Raw genomic sequence first — 19129 nt, 5'->3', positions numbered from 1 at the left:
CCTGGCTGCCTGTCACTGTTTTGAGTTTAGCCTGGTGAACTTCCTTCCTGATCTTGTGAAGGTAGGCTCTGCAGGTGCCTTGGGGCTGGTGCCTGAAAAAGAGGAGCTGACTCTTGGCATAGCTGGTGTTGGTCTGGAGCTGGCCCCTGCTCTCAGGCTCAGCCCTGCTGAGGAGTGGGAGAGGCATGTGGGAGAGAGTCCTGCTGGCCCATGGCTGTGCCAGCTCCCTGCTCTTCTGCCCGTGGTTTTCAGAAAGTTGCATTGCCCTCAGACACAACTTGGCCCCATGCTGCACTGTCAGCAGAGACGTGGAGCTGCCAGTTCCTTAGCGTGCCTGGGTGTGGAGGGAGCCCCTCAGGTCTCCTGCTGGCAATGTGGGCAGGAGGCCTGGGGCAGGGCGGCTCCAATGCAGCAGGGCAGTTGGCATCGCTGCAAGCCGTGGACAATGCTGCTGCTCTCCCTGCTGTCCTGTGGATTTGCTCTGGGATGCTCCTGTTCCCTGACTCAGGTCCTAGGAGGGTCTCCACATCGCCCTGCTGTCCTGAGGCTGCACCAGCTCTCACTGGGCAGGTATTGGTGTAGTGTGCTTGGGGTCTTTCATGGGGTGCATTGCACTGATAATGTCCTTGCTGTCTGTTATCTGCAGGTTGATGAAGAGGGAGTGCTGTGACCCCGTGCCCGTGCCAGTCTTTTCAGGTAAATGCTGTTTTTTTCTTCCCTTTTTTGCCTTTGGAAATGCCCTGGGCCTCCCAACAGGAAGTGAGGCTGATGAGGGCCCTGCTGCCTCCACCTGGGAGGGCATGACCTGTCTGGGGCACTGGGGATGGAGACCTGGCCAGTGCTCTTGAGCAGCAGCATGGAGGACGGAGGGCAAAAATGGGGCTGGTGAGGGCTGGAGAAGGATGGAGGGTGTCAGGCTGAAGGGAACAAGGTGCATTCAGGCAGGTTGTAAATGATGCAGAAGCAGTTATGAGTCAGGAGTAGGTCATCACATCATGTATGTGCCTTGAGGAGACATCAAGAGGAAAAGACAAGGGGAGAAAGGGTCTGCCCAGACCCTTCCCTCTGGGATCCAGCATGCCATCTCTCATAGAATCCTCCCAGGTCCATCCAGCTGAGATCCAGCATCTCTGACTGGGGCAAGGACCACTGGTCTTGGAGGACAGGAGGCTCCTGGTCATCTCACTGTTGTGGGTACTTCTACCAGCCCTGGCTGCTCAGCTGCTGACTAATGCAATGGGGCTTTTTCCTGCCCTGCCCAAGGAAGCTGAACCCTTTGCAAGTGCTGCCTGTCCCCAGAGCTGGTGTGGCTGGTGTGGGATCATGTCACCCCTCAGCTGTGTCTGAACTGGGTGCTGTGTGCATGCTGTGCTACAGGGCAGGGCAAGATCTCAGTGGGAGCTCTGGGATTGAGTACGCAACATGCTGTGAAGGGCATTTTCTTTGGACACACAGAGAAGTTTACGCTTTTGGTGCTGCTTCCATGGCTGCTGTCAGGCTGGCATGAGGGAGGCTGCAGAGCCATGGTGTGAGGCCAGCCAGCACCATGTGTGCACGGCTAACCTGCAGCACCACTGCTTATGGGTGCCAGAGCTCCTGTCCCTTAGGAGAATGAAAGCAGTGGTGGGTGCCCCTATCCCAGGATGCCAGGACAAGAGTCAGGGGTGCATGCTTTCTCCCAGGGCACTGAATGGATGCGGGCAGGGAAGAGAAGTAGCAGTGGCTTACTGTGACTCTGGTAGGGCAAGAACTTGGCACAGAGGTATATAAGGACAGGCAGAGCTACACCAGGGACAGGGAGGCACTAGAAAAAGCACAGGGAGGAGTGCTGGAGAGCCCATGGCTGGTGGAGATGTAGCTTGAACTGTAAGACCCAGCTGGGACAAGGCAGGGGAGAGATGTCCTTTAGGAATGGAAGACAGCAAATGACAAATACCTGCTCATGGTATGGGGCTGACTCTCTCCCCTGCCTGCTGAACATTCTTTGCTTGGCAAGAGGCCCCATTTCCTGCCCTAGTCTCTGCCCTGCCCCTGCTGTTTGCTCCTCTGAGCAGCCTTCTCCCTCCCCTCTCCCATGGGGTCTCTTAGTGCCCAGCACGGCTCTGCCCGTTTCCTGCCAACCCCATTCACTGCAGATATTTGCCATGCGTACATCCCAGAAGTCCTGCCCTGGGGAAGGGGTGAGCTGAGTATTGCAGGACTCCAGTGCACACACATGCCCCATGAACACCTCGGTGGGGCTGGGGCTCAGGAATTGCCAGGCTCACCCTGCCCCCTTGCCCTGTGCACTTGGGAGGCTGAGCTGTGGCGTGCAGCCTGCAATGTGTAGGCTTCAGTGTAAAGGTTTGGAAACCAGAGAATGAAACAAACGAAAAGTAAAATGCTAAGGCACAAGAACACTGAGGTGCTTTTTCTGAGCATGGGTCTGGCTTCAGCAGGCTCTTTCACAGACTGCAGCTTCATTCCAGGACCCCTACAACATCACCTTGTAAATCCTGCAGATAATTCAGGCTGCCTGTGCAGGGCTGCCTGTGCTGCGTGGGCTGAGCTGCGTGGGCTGTGCTGCGTGTTTCCGTGCAGGGGTGGGCTGAGCTGCATGGGCTGTGCTGCGTGGGCCACACTACGTGCTTCCGTACAGGGGAGTTGCTGTGCCATGCCATGCTGTGTCGTGCTGTGACGTGCTGTGCTGCACTGTGCCGTGCTGTGCTGTGCCTTTCTGTGCTGTGCTGTGTAGTGCTGTGCTGCACTGTGCTGAGCCACGTTGTGCTGGGTGGCTCAAGGCTGAGGAGTGGCTGTGCCCTGAGTGGTGCTTTCCAGAAAAGCTGTAGGTCTGTGTGAGTTGCCTAAGCATTGGCTGCCTATGCAGGGCAGGTGCAGTCTTAAAGTGTGTGCAGTGGGCTTGAATCGTGTTTGTATTGAAAGGTGGACATTTTTCCAAGCTGTTCTTTTACTGGCTTATAAGTTCAATGAAGTCAGTCCTTCCTGCTCCAAGAGTGCATCCACAACTTGCTGGGCCCAAAGCTGAATGCTGTGGCAGCATCATTTCTGAACACTTCCAACAGATTGCTCCCCAGAAGGCAGCACTCTCATTTGGACCAAATTCCTCCTCCTTGCTAAGCAGCAACACAGCAGATTCCAGTGGGAGCAGGGCCCTGTGGAGCTGGGCTCGGCCAAGGCAAAGCCCATTGCAGGGCTTTGTTCCTAACCCTAAATGAGCAAATTGTCCTCCCTAGCTACAGCAGGAGCCCGTGCCTGGGGGACGCAGGGAGGCTGCCGTTGAGCCTGGAGTCTGGCTCAGTCCTGCCTGGATCTGTCCTGGCATGGCTGCCTGGCCAGCTGCTGCTGGCTCCTGTGAGTGCAGCAGCTCTGCCCTGCACTGCTCTGAAGGATGGGATGGGGCTGGAGGCAGGAGTGTGGGGAGGGGAGGATGCCAAGGAGGCGATTAGCTTCTCAGTCCCAGACAAACAGATGGAGGCAACGTTATCCTATTACCGGAGCTAAGCAGGAGAAGCCGAGTAGTGAGTGCAGGCTGACTGATCAGTGTGCACGTTGGGCTCCTGCAGAGGCAGGATGGTTTTCTGGGGTGGCATCCTCCCCGACACCGGCTCTGGCTCTGGATAGCAGCTACACCTGGGCAGCACGGAGTCCCTGGGAACAGGTCAGGTACACCCCCCATCCCAGACATGGGTGCAGCACCTCCAGCCCTGCACCCTGTGATCTGCCACTGGGGCTGGAGTGTCAGTGGGGGTGGGCAGGACACCGGCAAGTGTGGGGCGCCAGTGCAGCGTGGGGCTGTGCTGGGGCTAGGCTAGGGGGATGGTGATGGGCCTCCCTACTGGCAGTGAGGGGAGGGTGGGTCAGTCCTGCTAGCCGTGGGGCTGTCCAGGTTGCTTCAGGGATTGTGTAATTCCTGGAAGGTCTTGGTTTTCTTGTTTTCCACTGCCTTGTGCTGCGCCTGAGCTGGAGCCAGGAGAGTGGAGGAAGAGTGCATGATTGCAACAGGTACTGGGCAGCTGGGGTGTCTGTGCAGCCCTACATCTGTGCCTGCAGGGCAGGGCAGTGCTCAGTGGTGAGCTGGGTCAGCCTGATCCATGGCATTGCCCACGTGCCCAGGAACTGGGTGTTTGCCTGGCTGCACAGCCATGGGTCTGTGCTGCTGCCCTCTCTGCAGGAATGCAGGGGTGCTTGCTGAGATGAGGGTGCTAGGTGTGGGGACCCAACACTCAGATTTACTTGTCCTTGGGCTGTACCACCTTTGTGAGCTGTTTTTATGTGCAGCTGTGCCCAGTGGTGGTGTGGGAAAATGGAGGGAGCAGCTGCATTTTCTGACAGTCTGTCTGTGGTGGGTCAGGCACTGGGGTCTTGTCCCTCTCAGCTGCGTCCTCACATGAATCCAACCCAGGCATTTTCCTCTTCTGCACTGGGGGGCTGGGTGTGTGGGGTTGGTCCTTATGCTCTTGGCTCTGCCTGAGGAGCTGGTGGAGGCTCGGTTGCTTGTGGGACAGGAGGAGACACTGCTCTGTCCAGTGCACACCTCCAGGCAAAGGCATCTGTGGCCAAACTGGTCCAGAGGGTTCTGCAAGGGATCTGACTCCCTTCTCTGGTTGCGAGGGTGATTTCCCATCATTGTGAGAGTGGTGCAGTGCCACCAGTGGGGCTCTTGGCACACAGGTCCATCCCCAGTCCTGCTGGTGCTGTGCGGCTGCATGACCTGCAGGCTGGGCAGGCTGCAGGCTGCTGTGTGGGTGCAGGACTGAGGGACCCCGACCGGGGTGCACAGGGCCCTGCACGTGCTTGTGAGAGCGTGTGGCTGTGGTTACCAAGGTGACTGTGTTAAGTGATGTTCCTATGGCTACGCACCGCTGGTGCTTGGAGTTACTGCATGGGGGGGGGGAGGGGGCAAAACCCCCAGGATGCTGGTGTTTCTGGGTGAGGCTGTTCTCACTGCAGCAGTTGCCTGGCTCCAGCTCCAGAAGTGCCTTTCTGTGACGACTCTCACACACCAGGGGCTCTGTTGGGCTCTGCAGACCTGGAGGGCCCAGGCTGTACTGGCTGTGTACTGCCTATGCCCAGCTCTGTGCCCAGCAGGGAAGGAGACACCCCCTTGGGATGGGCTCAGAGCAGAGCCTGAATGGGGAGGGGGCTCTGGGGACACCTTCCCTGTTTGAGCAGCAGCCACTGCATCCCTGGTGCCCTGCGTGAGCAGTGCCAGCTCCCATGAGTTGCCCTCATGGCACAGAGAGTCTGCAGATTCCAGCTGCATTACAGGGCAGTAGGTTCTGCAGGCTTTGAGGTCTTCAGCCACTGCTGCCCTCCTTCCGGCTCTGTCCCTCCCTCAGATCAGGAACACCCCATGTGTGCCACGGAGACAGGCTGGGACACTGCACCTGTGATGCTGACTGAGCAGGTGCTGCACTGCAAAAGGTGAGGGCAGCCAGGGAGGAAAGACAGCATCCCCTGATGCTTTGCTGGGAACTGGGACAGATATGGAAGGAGGCTGTGGGACAGGAAACAGTGGGGACGGGCCCCATCTCCTCTGATGGGGAAAAGCTTGGGGAGAGCAGACAGAGAGGGAGAGGTCACATCTGGGAGGTGGTTCTCCACTCTGTATTATCCCAGACTGAGCCAGGCTGGAGGGGCTCAAGCAACTGTCCTCACGTGGGCTCTATCCTGGTGGTGCTGGCCATGGCTGGGGTAGCTGCTTACATCCTTCTGCTGCTGTGGGAACCTGGAGTCCTGGAGAGAGACATTCTCCCTGGGGCTGTCAATGGTTCAGAGCCCAAGGATTGAGCCTGGGATGCTCTAAACCTCAAACTGCCTAAGGTTTAGCTGCTCTTGTGGCAGACCTGGACCTAGCTGGCTCAAAGAGGGTGGGGAAGTAGCAAGGGTGAAAGCAGCACACCCTGGAGACGTACCCCTGACGAAAGCCTGGTTTTCACAGACCACACAGAGGCACGGACAAAGGTTTTGGTGCCTTTCTATGGGTGGGTGGCAGGGGACAGCAGGACAGCTATTAGGGACAATGTTTGGAAGCCATGGTACTGAAGCCTCTTGCCCAAGGGCTCTGCACAAGGGATCCCCCATGAATTGCCTTCCCCAGGCACTGCAGCTGCCTCCAACACCCACACAACTGTGTAAGGACAGTTCAGAGGTTCCCCTGCCCTGTGCTTGGCACTGAGGCACAGGTGAGCTCCGGTGTTCCTGTGCATGCACTCTATTGGTACCAGATGCTGCTCCTTTTCTTTCTGCTCCTCACTGGGGTCTGCACCACACTGCCATTGCCCTGGGAAAGTCAGCACTGGTGCAGTAGGTCCAATCCCAGTTGTTGCGGGAGTCGCCCTTTAATCATCTGCACATTCCCAGTGACCCAGTAACCCTGGCAGGCTGAGAGAAGGAAAATCAATTGGCAGTAGAATTACCCATTGAGCCCTGTAGGACACAGGCTGTAGGCAGGCTGATCAATGAGCGTTGCTCCCCATGCCCTCTCCCCTCTGCCCTCTCCCTTCTCTCATTAAATCTGTGCATCTTAATGCTCCATCTGGGGCCACTGCAAGCACATAGTCCTTTGCTCCTGTCACCCAGCCAGGCGCTCTCCCTTGCTCAGCCCCTGAAGACCTCTCTCTGCTCCTTCTGGTGGCTGTCCCAGTCTTGTGCAGGCTGGCCATCTGCTCTTGGTGCAGAAGATGCCATGAGAGCTCTCTTAGATGCACTGTCACCCCTTTGCTGGGCACAGGTGAAGATCAAGTCCTAGTAGGCGAGGGCAGGGTGGCCAGCAATCCTCTGCTGTGCTAGAGACTATGGCAACAGGTCAGAGGGGCTGTGATGGTATTGACCTCCCTGCCAGCTCTGCCAGTGAGGTAGATGGGAGCTGCACCCAGCAAGGGAGCACGGCTAGGTTTGCCACCCCACTTTGTTTGACCTGCCTGCCAGTGAAGGGGGAGCAGGCAGCCCTCCCGGCTGGTGTGCAAAGCCACTGCTGGGACAAAGCACCTGCATGGCACTGATCCTGCACATGCTGTAGCTCAGCATGGGGTGGGTGTGGATGCAGCCAAGCCTGTCACAGCATGGACTGAGGATGGGGCTGCATCCAGTGCCTGCCCCTGCCCACATGGGGCATGCTGGTGCTTGGGTCATTGCTGGAGGACATGGGCAACAGTGGTGAAGGACGAGGCTCGGCTGGTGCAAGCAGCTTTGTGCTGCCTGTCATGCGTGACTGGGACGGAGCCATGGCAAACAGCCCGTGCCCAGACAAGCCATGAGGACGGCTCTGGCACTGCTGTGCCCTGCATCTGGGCAGACCCTGCTCTGCAGCCCTGGGCACAGCGGCAGGTGACCAACCCAGGGTGGCCTGTGGGAGCCCCAGCATCCTGCACGATGTGCTGCATTCAGCCCTGCAGCGGGGTTAGGCAGTGCTGTACCCCCGGCCCCATCCCCCCTGTGGAGGCCAAGCCTTCCACAGCGCTTGCAGCCATCGACCGCACGCTCCAGCTGCAGCTGCAGCCGCCCCTGGTAAATCAGTAACTAGCTTGTGTGAGCGAACGGCACTGCTTGTCCCATGGGCATCGCCAGCCAGGCGCAAGCGGACGCTGCCCAATTCTTTGAGGTGAGGGCTGACTCGCTGCAGTGGTGTGGGAGGGCTGGGCTCTGGGTAGGACTCTGAAAGGTGACCCTGGGCTCCCCAGCTCTGGGAGGCTAAGGGGTGACGAGGAGCTTGCACAGCACCTGCACCAGGCGCCGGGACTGGGCTTGGTACTGCTGCAGGAGCGGAGCCGGGGGAGCTGTGGCGGCTGCTGGAGCTGGTGCCAGCCGCAGGCTTTGGAGGGGTGAGCACAGCCTGGGGCTCTGTGGCTGTGCCATGGATCTGGCAGGGCAGGGTGAGTGTGGATCGACCTGGTACTCTGTTCCCAGTGCGGGTGGGTGGATGTGCTGCCCTGTCCTAGAGCAGCTTTCTGGGTGCTAACCTGAAGTGTGTACGTGTTGGGCCTTCTACAAGAAGCTCTCCCCTGCAACTGTGACAGCCCCAAGGCGTGGGGCCTCTTCCCAGTGCTCCCAGCAGTGATAGCACTGTGTGCTCCTCTCCACACCCACCCAGTAGTGATCCCCTGGCAGGACACTGGGTCTCCCCCTAGCTCCTACTTGCAGTGGTGGTGCCCTCACTCACAAACCCCGTGCTGCAATGGGGGTCCTGGAGCACCAGGACCTGGTACAGCCTGTGCCCTGGTGTGTGGCCATGGGGCAGAGTTGGAATGTGCATGTCTCTCCCATAGACCAGCACCAAGAAGTCCCCAGTCCCTGAGGTGCTGCATGAGCTGTCGCTCCTGCCATCTCCCCCAGGAAAGTGGCACTTGTGCTAGAAAGCAGCACCTGCAGCCTCCTGTGATCTGCCCCAGGCACAGGCAAGCCTATGGACATGGTGAGCCAGGTGCGCCATACATGTCGTGTCTCTGAGATATATCTGCCCATTCCTCTAAGGGCCAGGCTTGCAGGAATCACAGTGTTGCTGGGCATGAGAGTGGAGGTGAAGCCTGAGCAGCGCTGAAAGCCTTGCTGTGCATGGGAAAGCAGACACTGAAATGGGAGGAAATTTAACCATCATTCAGTCAGAGGGACCCTGCCCATCCCAGGGAGGCCTCATTGCTAGCTACAGTAGACTGGTGTTTGCAGGTTTCTGCCAGTCAGTTTGGCTGGGCAGAAGTTAATTCCTCAAGGTGTGTGGCCATGATTCCTGGATGGCCAACAAGCCCTGCAGAGGAAGGCTCAGATGGTGTGCATTTCCACCTTGCCCCCATGCTGAGGCTTGTAAGTGCTCCCTTGGTGTAGAGAGATAGCTGCTGTTGCTGTTGAGATGTCAGCTGCTTTTACCCTGGTTTCATTTCTTATGCTCCCTAGCAGACTGTTTGAATCTGTGGGACTGCTGCATGGGCCGGAGCTGAGACCTCTCTGTGATGCCGGGGGGGGGAGGTGACAACGGCTTTGAAGCCCAGCAAGGCATGAGCCATGCAGAGGGCTCCTTTGGAGGTGTCCCTAAGTGTGACTCCAGCCAGTGACTGGTGCAGTCCCTGGGACTGGGACTCCACATGTGCTGGGGCCCCTCATGAATCTGCCATTGTCCCAAGTGCTGCAACACAGTGTCTCTGGGTTAGGGGTCTGCCATGCAAGAGGAGACTGCATAAGCAGCACTTTTTTAGCCTGCAAACAGGCTAAAGTTGTAGTGTGGCTCTAATTGCTGTCTGTGATGTATATAAATACTTACATAAACAGAGGAGGGGAGAAGAGCTGTGCAGGCTAGCAGACAATGCTGACGCAGGAATAGGGTAAACTAGCCATGCTTGTGTGGGCTAGAAATTAGGCCATTGCTAACCGTAACAGCAATGAAAGGTCTGAAACAGCTTTCCAGGAAGAGGAGAGAGGGTGAGAGGAGGCCTGGAGGAAGGTGTTTGGAAAGAGGGTTTCAGAGCTGGTGCCTGTGTGTGCCAGCCCTAGCCCTGAGGACAGGGAGAGCCCTCCCTCAGCCGAGCACTGGGCAGCTGTGGCCCTGCAGGGAGCTGGGCTCTTGCCCTGGGCTGCAGGACCTGGTGCTGACTGACAGCGGGCAGGGGTCTTTGCAGCCCTCCCTGGGCTCCTCTGGCAACCACTGCTCACCCTGCCAGCTGGGCTGGGGGACAGCAACTGCCCGGCTCCCCAGAGGTGCCACTGGAGCAGCCCATTGCCCTATCCCAGGAGCAGTCTGGGCTGCACCCCTGCTGTCCTGTGCCCTGTTTTCCCATTTCTGCCCTTCTCATGCCCTGAGGCTGCTTGTTTTCTTCAGCCCTTGCTGGGTCCCACTGCTGTGCCAAGGCTGGGCATTCTCCAGGGCCCTCCTTGGAGAGCAAGGGTGATGCAGAGATGCAGAGGGCCAGAGCTCTTGGGGGAGTAACAGTGACAATGTCAGAGTGGTGCTCAGCAGCAGGGCCTGGGACAGTCCCTGTGGCATAGTTGCTCTCGGTGGTGGGATGTGTAAGTGGTGGCAGGGGTGGTACTTCAGATTGTGGCATTGGGAGCGATGGAGAGGGGCTGGTGATTAGGGAACACTGTTTCTCTCAGGAAAAGAGGTGAAAGTAGCTGTACTTCACAACCTCTTGTCAGGGCTGTTGCAGAGTATTTGGGAGTCCAAATAAAAGGCTCTGTTCTGAACGTCATCTTTGGTGCTCCTGGTGACACGTGGGAAGCACTACTATGCTGGTGAGGCGTGACTTTCTTTGACAGAAGCATTACTGATTTGTTCCTGTCACTATAAAATCTTCCTGAAAGATTTTATAACTCTCTGATGATTTTTCATCAATTTTTCCTGGTGTTGGAATAAAACTCTTTGGATTATAATTTCTAAGATACTCAATTTGTATCTTTTTTTCAAGATAAGTGATTTTATTATTTTTTTTTCGGCAGAGAAGTTGGTTTAATAAGAGAAAATGAATGTGAATGACTCTGCAAGTCTGTAATGGAGTTCAGGGGTGGGGGTGGCCAACACATTTTTCCAGTCATTCACAGTTGTATCTGAAACATCATTGGGAACTAATGAGGTACCAGAAGATTGGAAAAAAGGCAAGAATAATCCTGACAATTACCATCTGGAGCATTTAATTTCTCCCTCTATTGAAATAACAAGACAGAAAAAGAGGAAAGAAATAAAATAATTGAACAGCAATAATCGAACAGAGCTATAGCAGCGAACGACAGGCACTGGCTGAGATGAGTACTGCTGCAGGGCAGGTGGAGGGAGATTTGCCACTGAGGGACCACGAGCTGGAGCTGCTTGCTCTGTGTTCAGCCCTTGTTTGCATTCAGGCCTCACTGAGCTGCTGGCAGAGCCCGTCCATCCCCTGCGTGCATCTGATGATGCTCTGCCCTGCTGGTGGCTGCTGGCTGCTGGCCTCAGGGGCAGTCCCAGGACAGGGATGCCTGATGCAGCCCCTCTGCTTGCCCATCCTGACCCTGCAAGTGGCACAGCCTCCTCTGTGCAGACCGGTGTCCCCCAGCCCCACTTCCCCTGCCACAGCTATCAAAGTCTTGGGCACTGTCTCTGGGCTGTTTGTGGGTTCTGCCAATTCCACCATGAGTCTGCGGAGTCCCTATCCCTGCTGCTGCTTGGTGCCTGTCCTGCCTGGGACTTGTGCTGCAGGGCACTGAGCTCTGCCAGGGCCAGCCATGCCCGGCATCTCCTGGACCTGCCGTGTCCCCTGCGCTGGGCAGCATGTGTGTGGGGACAGGCCAGGCCCTGGTGCTTTCCCCAAGGACCGAGACACTGCACAGGAGTGGAGCTGCTGGTGCCCAACCAGGAGCAGTGCTGTGGACCCATGCTTGCACGGTTGTAGGTTTCTAATCCTGGCCTCCAGCTGCTCCTCAGTGCCTCTGCCATGTGCAGCCACAGCTGCTGGCTTCCCAGCTCTAGCTTCTCTGCTTCCTGCTCTGCCCTTTGTTCCACAGATAGTTTTGCCTGCTCCCTTCCTGGCCGCTCTTATGCCTTTGTCTTCTGAGCTGCCAGAGATCTCAGCTGGGGCTTGCTTCTCAGCTGCTTGTGACTCATGGCCATTTCATCCACTTCCTCCCCTTGATAGCCCCACCTTGTCCCCTGTGACCCTCTGAAGAGCCTAGCCTGGAGCCCTTATTTTCCTCTGAAAAGCCTTTGTCCCAGACCCATGCTCTGCTCAGTGCTGGCATTTTCTCCAAAGCTCTGCAGTTTTGATGTGCCTTTACCCAGGGCCTGGACAGACCCCAGATGGGGAGCACAGGTGCTTTCCAGCACTCCAGCTCCCCTTCTTGCCCCAGTTTCTTGTCAGGGTGCTGTTCCCAGACCCCAGGGAGCACACAGCAGGAGAGGCGCGGTTGCACTGGCAGTCCCCCTTGTGACTTTTTAGGCTTTCTGTGCTGCTGGGCAAGAACACGTTGTCACACCTTGGAAAGGGACTGGCTAGGAATGACTGAAACTTATGTTACTGTGTGCTCCCGTGCAGGTGCACAGGGTTGACACATGCCAGGGCAACACTGGGAGTCCAGGGTTGAGGGGAGCTGTGACTGCAAGGGAAGCTGCTGACCCTCTGCTCCTTGTCCTGGCAGGCAGCAGCATACAGTCAGGACCTGCAGATCTCTTGCACAGGTCTGCAGGTGTGGGAAGGAAAGGAGGAGCTCAGAGACTGGCCAGTTGCTCCTGGGATGCTCTCGTTTGTCATCATCCACCCATGATTTCAGTTTTGGGGTTAGTCCCATGGAGTTGCACAGGTCTGAAGATGCAGCCTTCTCTGCCTGTCTTGCTTTCTCTACTGGTGCAGGACATTTGCAGCAGATGCTGCTCCATCTGGGAGAGTTGCTTGAGGCCAGGCTGCCCTGTCAAGAGTCAGGCTCTCCCTGATGCCTGCCTCGTTGCAGTCCCTTGGCCTCAGGGTGATAGGGCTGAAGGAAGCACCATTAGTCATTTCCTGGACAGATCCAGGCCGTACCGTAAATCTCTCCAGCTCTCAGTGGTTTGGGGGCTATTTCTGTTTGAGGATTGTCATGTAGATTAAAGCTTTGAATCCTGGCCAGCGATGGACCGGACATAGTCCCATGCACAGTCCTGCAGAGCTCAGCCCAGCATCCCATCTGCTCTTGGCAGGACAGTTACTGGCCTGTCCCTGCCTGGGAGCAAGGACTTGACCTGCCAGGCAGGCAGGGTTCTCCTGTCTCTAGTTCTCACTGGCAGGCGGACTGGCAAAAAGAGCAGCCTGGGGCAGTGGCCAGTCATGCCTGTGCTCTGTGAGCTGGAGCTAACAGTAGCTGTGCCTGCCACTGCTCCACCACGTGCACGTGCTTCTCTGACTGAGGCAGGTTCCTGGGGGGGAACTGACCATCCATACTCCCACTCCCAAAACCTTGGCACAAGGGCAATAGCACAAGAATCCTGTTGTCCAAATACAGTTTGGGGAGCCCCTGGCAGATGGCCCCTGTTCACTGCCTGATGAGCTGGTGGAGATGCTGCTGGAGGCTGAACCCCAAGGGCCAATCTGGCTGTTGGTGGATGTGCACAGCCACATCATGGGTGGTGACAGCCTCTGAGCAGGAGTCTCGGAGACCTCAGAGAGAGCAGCATTTAAGCACCTGCATGATGAAGTTTGCAGGGCAAGAACCAAGACCTTTCTGGATAAAACCCTGAGATGGGCAAAGTGCTGAGCCCTCCATGAGTTGCACCTGCTTGTTTTGCTGATGTCCAGCCTCCCTCATGACTCCCCCCTGGCGGAACGAGCCAGGCAGGCCCTCCAAATGTGCTGCATTCTGGGGCCTGGGCAGGGTGTGTGGTGGTAGTTGGCCCCTGCTGGGAGGAGGCCACCTGTGGGGATCCCTGCATGGGGTGCGGTATCTCTGTAGGGTCCATGAGATGGGGATTCACATTTAGGGTGGGGGGTGGTCTTACGCAAGATCCTTGGCATGAAGATCTATGTTGGGGGGTGTCCCCATGAGGTCCCTGCAATGGAGCTACCTCTGTGGGGATGTGTCTGCAAGATTCCTGAGTGGTGGGTTGGGGTTTCCCCGGTACAAGTGTTCTTTAATAGGTCCCCGAGGGGGTGCCTGTGTGGAGCTTGGGGCACTTTTGCAAGGTCCCTGACGCAAGGATTATTGTTGGGGGTGTCCCCACATGATTCCTGCATTGATGGGGTTGGTTCCCCAGGGAGGGCTTTGAGATGGGACTCCTTGCGTAGGGTGGGTGGGGGTCCCTGCATGGGGTGCCTGTGTTTGGTGACGGGGTCCCCTCTGGGATCCCTGTCGGGGAACCCACGAGGTCCCTTTGCGGAGGTTGGATGTGCTCTGCTGGAGGGTCCATGGGTGGTGGGGGGGCGCGAGGTCCCTCCGGGGGTGCCCTCGCGGTCCCCGCCGGCCGCGCTCACCGCTTGTCTCCCGCAGGGCCCCCGGTGCCGGTGCCGGCCGCCCCGCCGCGCCGCACGGAGCATGCCTCTGAGCCCCGCCGGCAGCAAGCATGAGAGCCCGGAGTCGCCGCCGCCAGAGCCGCCGCCGCCGCCGGAGCGACAGCCCCGCGCCGCCGCCGGGGAGCCGGGCGCCGGCCTGCGGGAGGAGACGCGGCTCGACCCGGCCCGGGGCCCCGGCGGGCCCCGCTCCCCCAAGCTGGCGGCCCCGGCGCGCATGGAGGAGCCCGCGCCCGGCGCCATCGTCGTCCGCATCGGCATCCCCGACCTCCAGCAGACGGTGAGTGCGCGCCCGGCCCCGACCCGCGCCCCGACCGGCCCCGGCCCCGGCCCGGCCCCGACCCCCAGCCCAGCGCCCACCGGCGAGAGCCGCCGCCTCCGCGCCCCGGCGCCGCCCGGCACCGCCCGGCAAACTTCGCTATGCCGCGGGCGGGGGCTTGGCCGGCCACGGCTCCGGCAGGACGGCTCCCCGTGGCCCGGCTCCCCGCCGCCCCTGCTCCCGGTGTCCCGCAGAGCCCCCGCTCCCGGTGTCCCGCGGCGGGACTGCGGCGCTGCCTTTCGGGGCCCATCCCCGCCGGGGCGCTCCGGAGCGCGCGGGGCCGGTAGCGCAGCGGGGCCAGGCTGCGCTGTGCCGCCTGCCCGGGCATGGGGGCACCGGGGCTGGGGGCAGAGCGGGGCACAGCGCGGGAGGCTTCAGCACCGGCACCGGTACCTGTACCGGCACCAGCTCCAGAACCAGCTCTGGCTCTGGCACCGCTACTGGCTGGGCACCGCGGGAGCGTGGAGCTGCAGCGCAGTGCTGGGAAAGGTGATGGCTGCTGGTGAGCCAGCGGTGTGGGCAATGTGCGTGTGCGGCGGGGCTGCAAGCCAGGTGTGAGTGTGCACGAATGGCGAATGGACGTAGACATGACCGCAGCATGTTTCAGGTGTCCAGCTTGGGTGCAGTGCAGTGTGGTGTGTGCTGGGTGCCCCAGTGTGGGGACAACGGTGCAGTGGTGATGGTGCCGCAGGCAGGACATGTGCCTGTTGCCTGCCAGGAGCTGATGTGTGACACAGGAGGGCACTGGGCATCGTGGCATGTCAGCTGGGGAGGCTGTGAAGTGGAGCAGCACATGGGGCACAGGCAGTAGTTGGCACATAGTGCATTTGGTGTCTGGCAGGCAGTGTGCCATGGGGGGTGGCTGTGACTGACCAGGGTGTTGGGGTCACCTGGGGGCAAGTGCTTGGAAGCTGAGTCTGGTCAGGGCAGGAAGAAAGTTCACTGAAGGACTTCAATATCACTGGCTCTGATGAAGGATGCTTGTTAGGGTGCTGTGCTGAAAGCAGTAGCTTGCCTGGGGAGGGATGGGTTGGGAGGTGCAGGGAGCCCGAGCTCAGGGATGAGGTGCTGTGGGCAGGAGAAGGATGTCTTTGGGGATGAGGCTGTGGCTGGTAAGGAGGCAGAGGGGACTGGGGCAAGCAGAGCATTGCTGCATGTGTGTGCAGGTTACTAAGGGATGTGAGACTGCTCCTGTTTGGTGGGGAGAGTCCCCTTTTGGAGAGCAGTGGGGGGGTCCTGCCTGGAGCTGGAGGGGCAGCGGCAGGGGCCAAGAAGCTCATGAGAGAATGGTGGTGCTGTGGCTGGGGCCAAGTTGCTGACACGTTTGGCAGCACAGGCTCACAGGCACTGAGGGGTGGCAGAGGCAGGTGAGGCCACACTGCTTGTAGTGTCGAATCTGCTCTGGAGGGGAGAGCCCTTGTGCTATGGGAGGGCTTCACTCTGCTTGCTACTTCCTCAGCCTTGCTGCAGCTGTGAGCAAGGCTGTCAGCGACATGAAGTTTGCCTCTTCCCTTCTCCACCATGTTAGCCCTGACACATCAGGACTTAGTACTTTGGCTCCATCCCCCCCATTCCCTAGCAGATGCAAGGACCCAGGTCCCATGCTGCTCCAGCCCTCACCGCAGATCTCGTTGATGCAGTGTGGGACAGAGCCTGAGGACTGTCAGTGAGGACACACTCTGCAGTTTGCAGTGGTGTCCACCTCTCCACTTCTCTGTTTATTGGGCACAGCTCCATACTTCCCTTCCCCGTCTTGTTTTGTTTTATGAGTGTGTGTGTATGTTGGAAAGAGCTATGATGCTGGAGTCAGTATGATGGTATGCCGTAGCACTCTACCCCTTGCTCCTTACAAGTCCTCCTGTGCAATCGGGATGGTTGCAGTGCCAAGGCGAGGCAGCTCTGCTGTGCCAGACCCAAGATCACTCGATGCTGTGGAGGGAGTGGGTCATTTCACGAAAAGCAGAGCATCTTTGCATGTATACATTTGCATGTAGGAATTTCCCTCGCAGATTTCCCTTACCATTGGGACAGATGTCTGTCAGAGAGCTGATGAGAGAAAACATTTCTGAGCAGAGGGATGGGAGTCAGCAGAGCAGGAGCCCCTGAGGACACCTGTGTGCTGCCAGGGTCTTGGTCTGGGGGCTTGGGACATTGCTCTCTGGGATGGTGGAGCCTCACAGGGACATGGGGCAGGGCCTGCTGGGTGCAGATGGCAACATGCAGTGCTGGCATCCTGGCCAGCACAGTTCTGTGCTCCAGCATGGCAGTGCAAGCTCCAGGAGCTCACGAGCCAGCTGCCTGACCAGCCCTGCCCCAGGTGCCTGGCCAGGGCTGCCACCCATGGAGCTGCAAGCGCTGGGTTTCATGGATTTGGTGGGAGGCAGAGGCTGTGCTGTGTCACCGCTGTCCCAGCAGGCAGTGGATGCGGTTTGGACTATGAACTGGCAGGCTTGCTGCAGAGCAGAGACAGCCCTGCACTGCACTGCCCTGGGGAGCAGGCAGGGAGGTGCGACCCTGCAGGCTCAGTGAGGCCAAGCAGACACCCCTGCTGTGCCCTGCAGATGGCTCCCATGTCATCACCAGCCCTGGGCTGGTGTCAGGGCAATCAGGGCCCTGTCAAGGGCTGTTACATTTACAGCTCAGGTGAGGGCTGCCATCCCAAATAGAAACTGTCTGCTTTGCAGGCTCCTCCTCTGGGCTAGCTGAGGTACCTTCACTTAAAAGAAAAGGGGCAGGAAAGACCTGGTTGGCGTAACACTGTGTCCCTAAAAGCTGTATAGTGTCCAGTGATTGGCCCTGCACTTCCCTTCACTCCTGCATATGCCCATGCATGAGCTGTCTGATCTGGGCGCTTGCAGTGATTATTTCTCCATGCTTGCTCCTTGCCTGCAAGGTGACATCCAAGCACATCGGGGCTGATAATGGTGAAAAGAGATGAGCGGAAAATGAGAGATTTGTGTCTCCAAGAAGCTCACAAGAGAAGTGCTCTGGAGTTATGTGCATTCTATGTCACCTCCTCCCCTTTTATAGGGTTCGTGGCTGTTCCCAGCTGGAAAGCAGCAGTGGCCCCACAGCCCCTCCTTAGCTGCTGTCCTATTTGGGTCATACTCCTCCCCATGGTTGGAGGGTGCTGCACTGGCACTCGGCAGCTCACGCTCCTCCTGGTCATGAGAGGGCATTGCCACATGCTTTGTCTCCTGGCTTGGCCTCTCTCCAGGTCTCTGCGGTGCATGTGGTCAGTCAGTGGTGGTTCCTGACCTGGGTGCAGCAGCAATGTTGTGTACTCTGGCAATGCTACAGCAAAGGAAGATGAGACCTGAGGTGCAGGCGTCTTCTCACAGATGTCCTTCCCCAACTTGCTGTGTTCCGCCTGCCTGGCTCTGCTGTGGCACGGCCCTCCCTGCAGGCCTGGGTGCCAGCTGGCAGTGAGGCTAGCACCAGCCCTGTGTAGGTTTGCAGGGGGTCAGTGTTTGCATCCCTGAAGGACCTTGCAGCCTGGATGTAGAAACCAGGGCTTGGTGTAAGGAGAGGGGAGGGTGTCCTGCAGGCTGGGGTGGGACACAGGATTTTGGTGGCACCTCTGGGAGGAGCAGCCAAGGACTGACCCTATAAAGGGGCCACTTCTGACCTCCTCTGACCTCCATCTCCTCCCTGGACCTCTACAGAGGCTGAGTTACACTGAGCCATGGGGCATTGGGGATCAACCAGAAAGGAGAGGTTTCCTTCCTTGGTTACTCGGGAGAGGGCAAATATGAGAAGGATAGGATGCTAGCAGGGATCACTGGTCTCTGCAGGACCATGGTGCTGACAGCAGGCTTGTGTGACAAAGGGGCTTTGCTGACTGACCTCCAGGCCTGAACACTCCAAGGTGACCCCATAGCCTCCTCGCACAGGAGCTTCTGGGCATGGGGTCTGGTGTGGCAGCCACAGCCTGTGGCTGATGAGCCATGGGCTTTTCAATAACAAGCTCTGCTCTAAGGTGGGGATTGTCTCTTTCAGGATCTTCAGTGCACAGCTTTTCAGTATCAAGTCAGACTCTATTAGCTGCCATTGTACTTCAGCCGGACAAAGTGCACTTTATAAAGTTCACATCTCTTGTCAAGGATGGAGCCTACAGGTGGGCTTTTAGACAGTGAAGTGGCTGACTTTTCAAGTCAAGCTTCCCAGCTTTCTTGGATTCATCTCCAATCCTCTTTTAGGTTCCTTTGCAACTCTATCACAATTGTTATTTGGCTGAAAACCTTTGAATTCACTGTTAGTGGTTTCCATTGTTAGGTGCAAATCTCCACCTGAGGTGGCGCTCTGGAAAAGTACTCTCTTCAGGCACATTGCTGTTTACTCCTAATGATGGGTCAGCACTTCAAGTTAAATAGTCTGAGCAAGCTGCACTAGCTCTGGGCTTGAGGAAGAGAGGTTAAGCTGCCCTATAACCATACAAACAGCTGGAGAAATGGACCCTGGGGGACAGGAGAGTCAGGACACTTTGCAAGATGTTCTCTGACTCTGCACAGACACAACCAGCTGCAGAGAGCAGGTAGTGATGTGGCAGAGGGAAAGGTCCTCCTGCAGTACAGAAGTCATCAGTCAGTCATCCACCCAGCTGCACTGGGATGGAAAGGGAGAACATCTTAATTACTAAAAGGAGACTCCTCCTGTTGCAGTGCAGAAGAAGCTGGTGGCATTCCCTGACATGCAGGAGAAGAACTCTGCTAGAGCTGTAAACAGACAATAAACCCCTCAGTGTGCTGACTGACAGAGTTTGCAAATGGCCCTGCTTTCTAAAGGGCAAAGATGCCACAGGGAGTTGCAAGTTTCCCAAATTCTGTGGATATGGGACAGCCCTGCAAGTGTCAGGATGATGGGCTGCTGGGAATGTGGG

The 19129-nt window shown here is 57.9% G+C and overlaps 1 protein-coding gene across 18 annotated transcripts in view; it reads left to right on the top strand.

The window, feature by feature from the left end:
* SHANK3 (SH3 and multiple ankyrin repeat domains 3) overlaps positions 1–19129 on the top strand; it is a 374153-nt gene that overhangs the window by 9013 nt on the left and 346011 nt on the right. For 16 of the 18 annotated variants that reach the window (XR_014317924.1, XR_014317925.1, XM_082764921.1 and 13 more), the window contains exons 2-3: positions 647–696; positions 13912–14211. Coding sequence is in view for 16 of the 18 variants with exons in the window: in XM_082764921.1 (XP_082621047.1) it covers positions 13957–14211 (255 nt within the window). In the remaining 2 variants the exon portion in view is untranslated. Of the gene's footprint in view, positions 1–646; positions 697–7575; positions 7604–7720; positions 7875–13911; positions 14212–19129 lie in introns of those variants that run through there. The other 2 variants (XM_082764920.1, XM_082764919.1) reach the window with 2 other exon arrangements.

Source organism: Aythya marila (genome assembly GCF_965140915.1).
Source record: "Aythya marila genome assembly, chromosome: 1".
NCBI lineage: Eukaryota > Metazoa > Chordata > Aves > Anseriformes > Anatidae > Aythya > Aythya marila.
The sequence above is the reverse complement of the archived record's forward strand: the minus strand, read 5'-3'. Positions and strand labels throughout refer to the sequence as shown.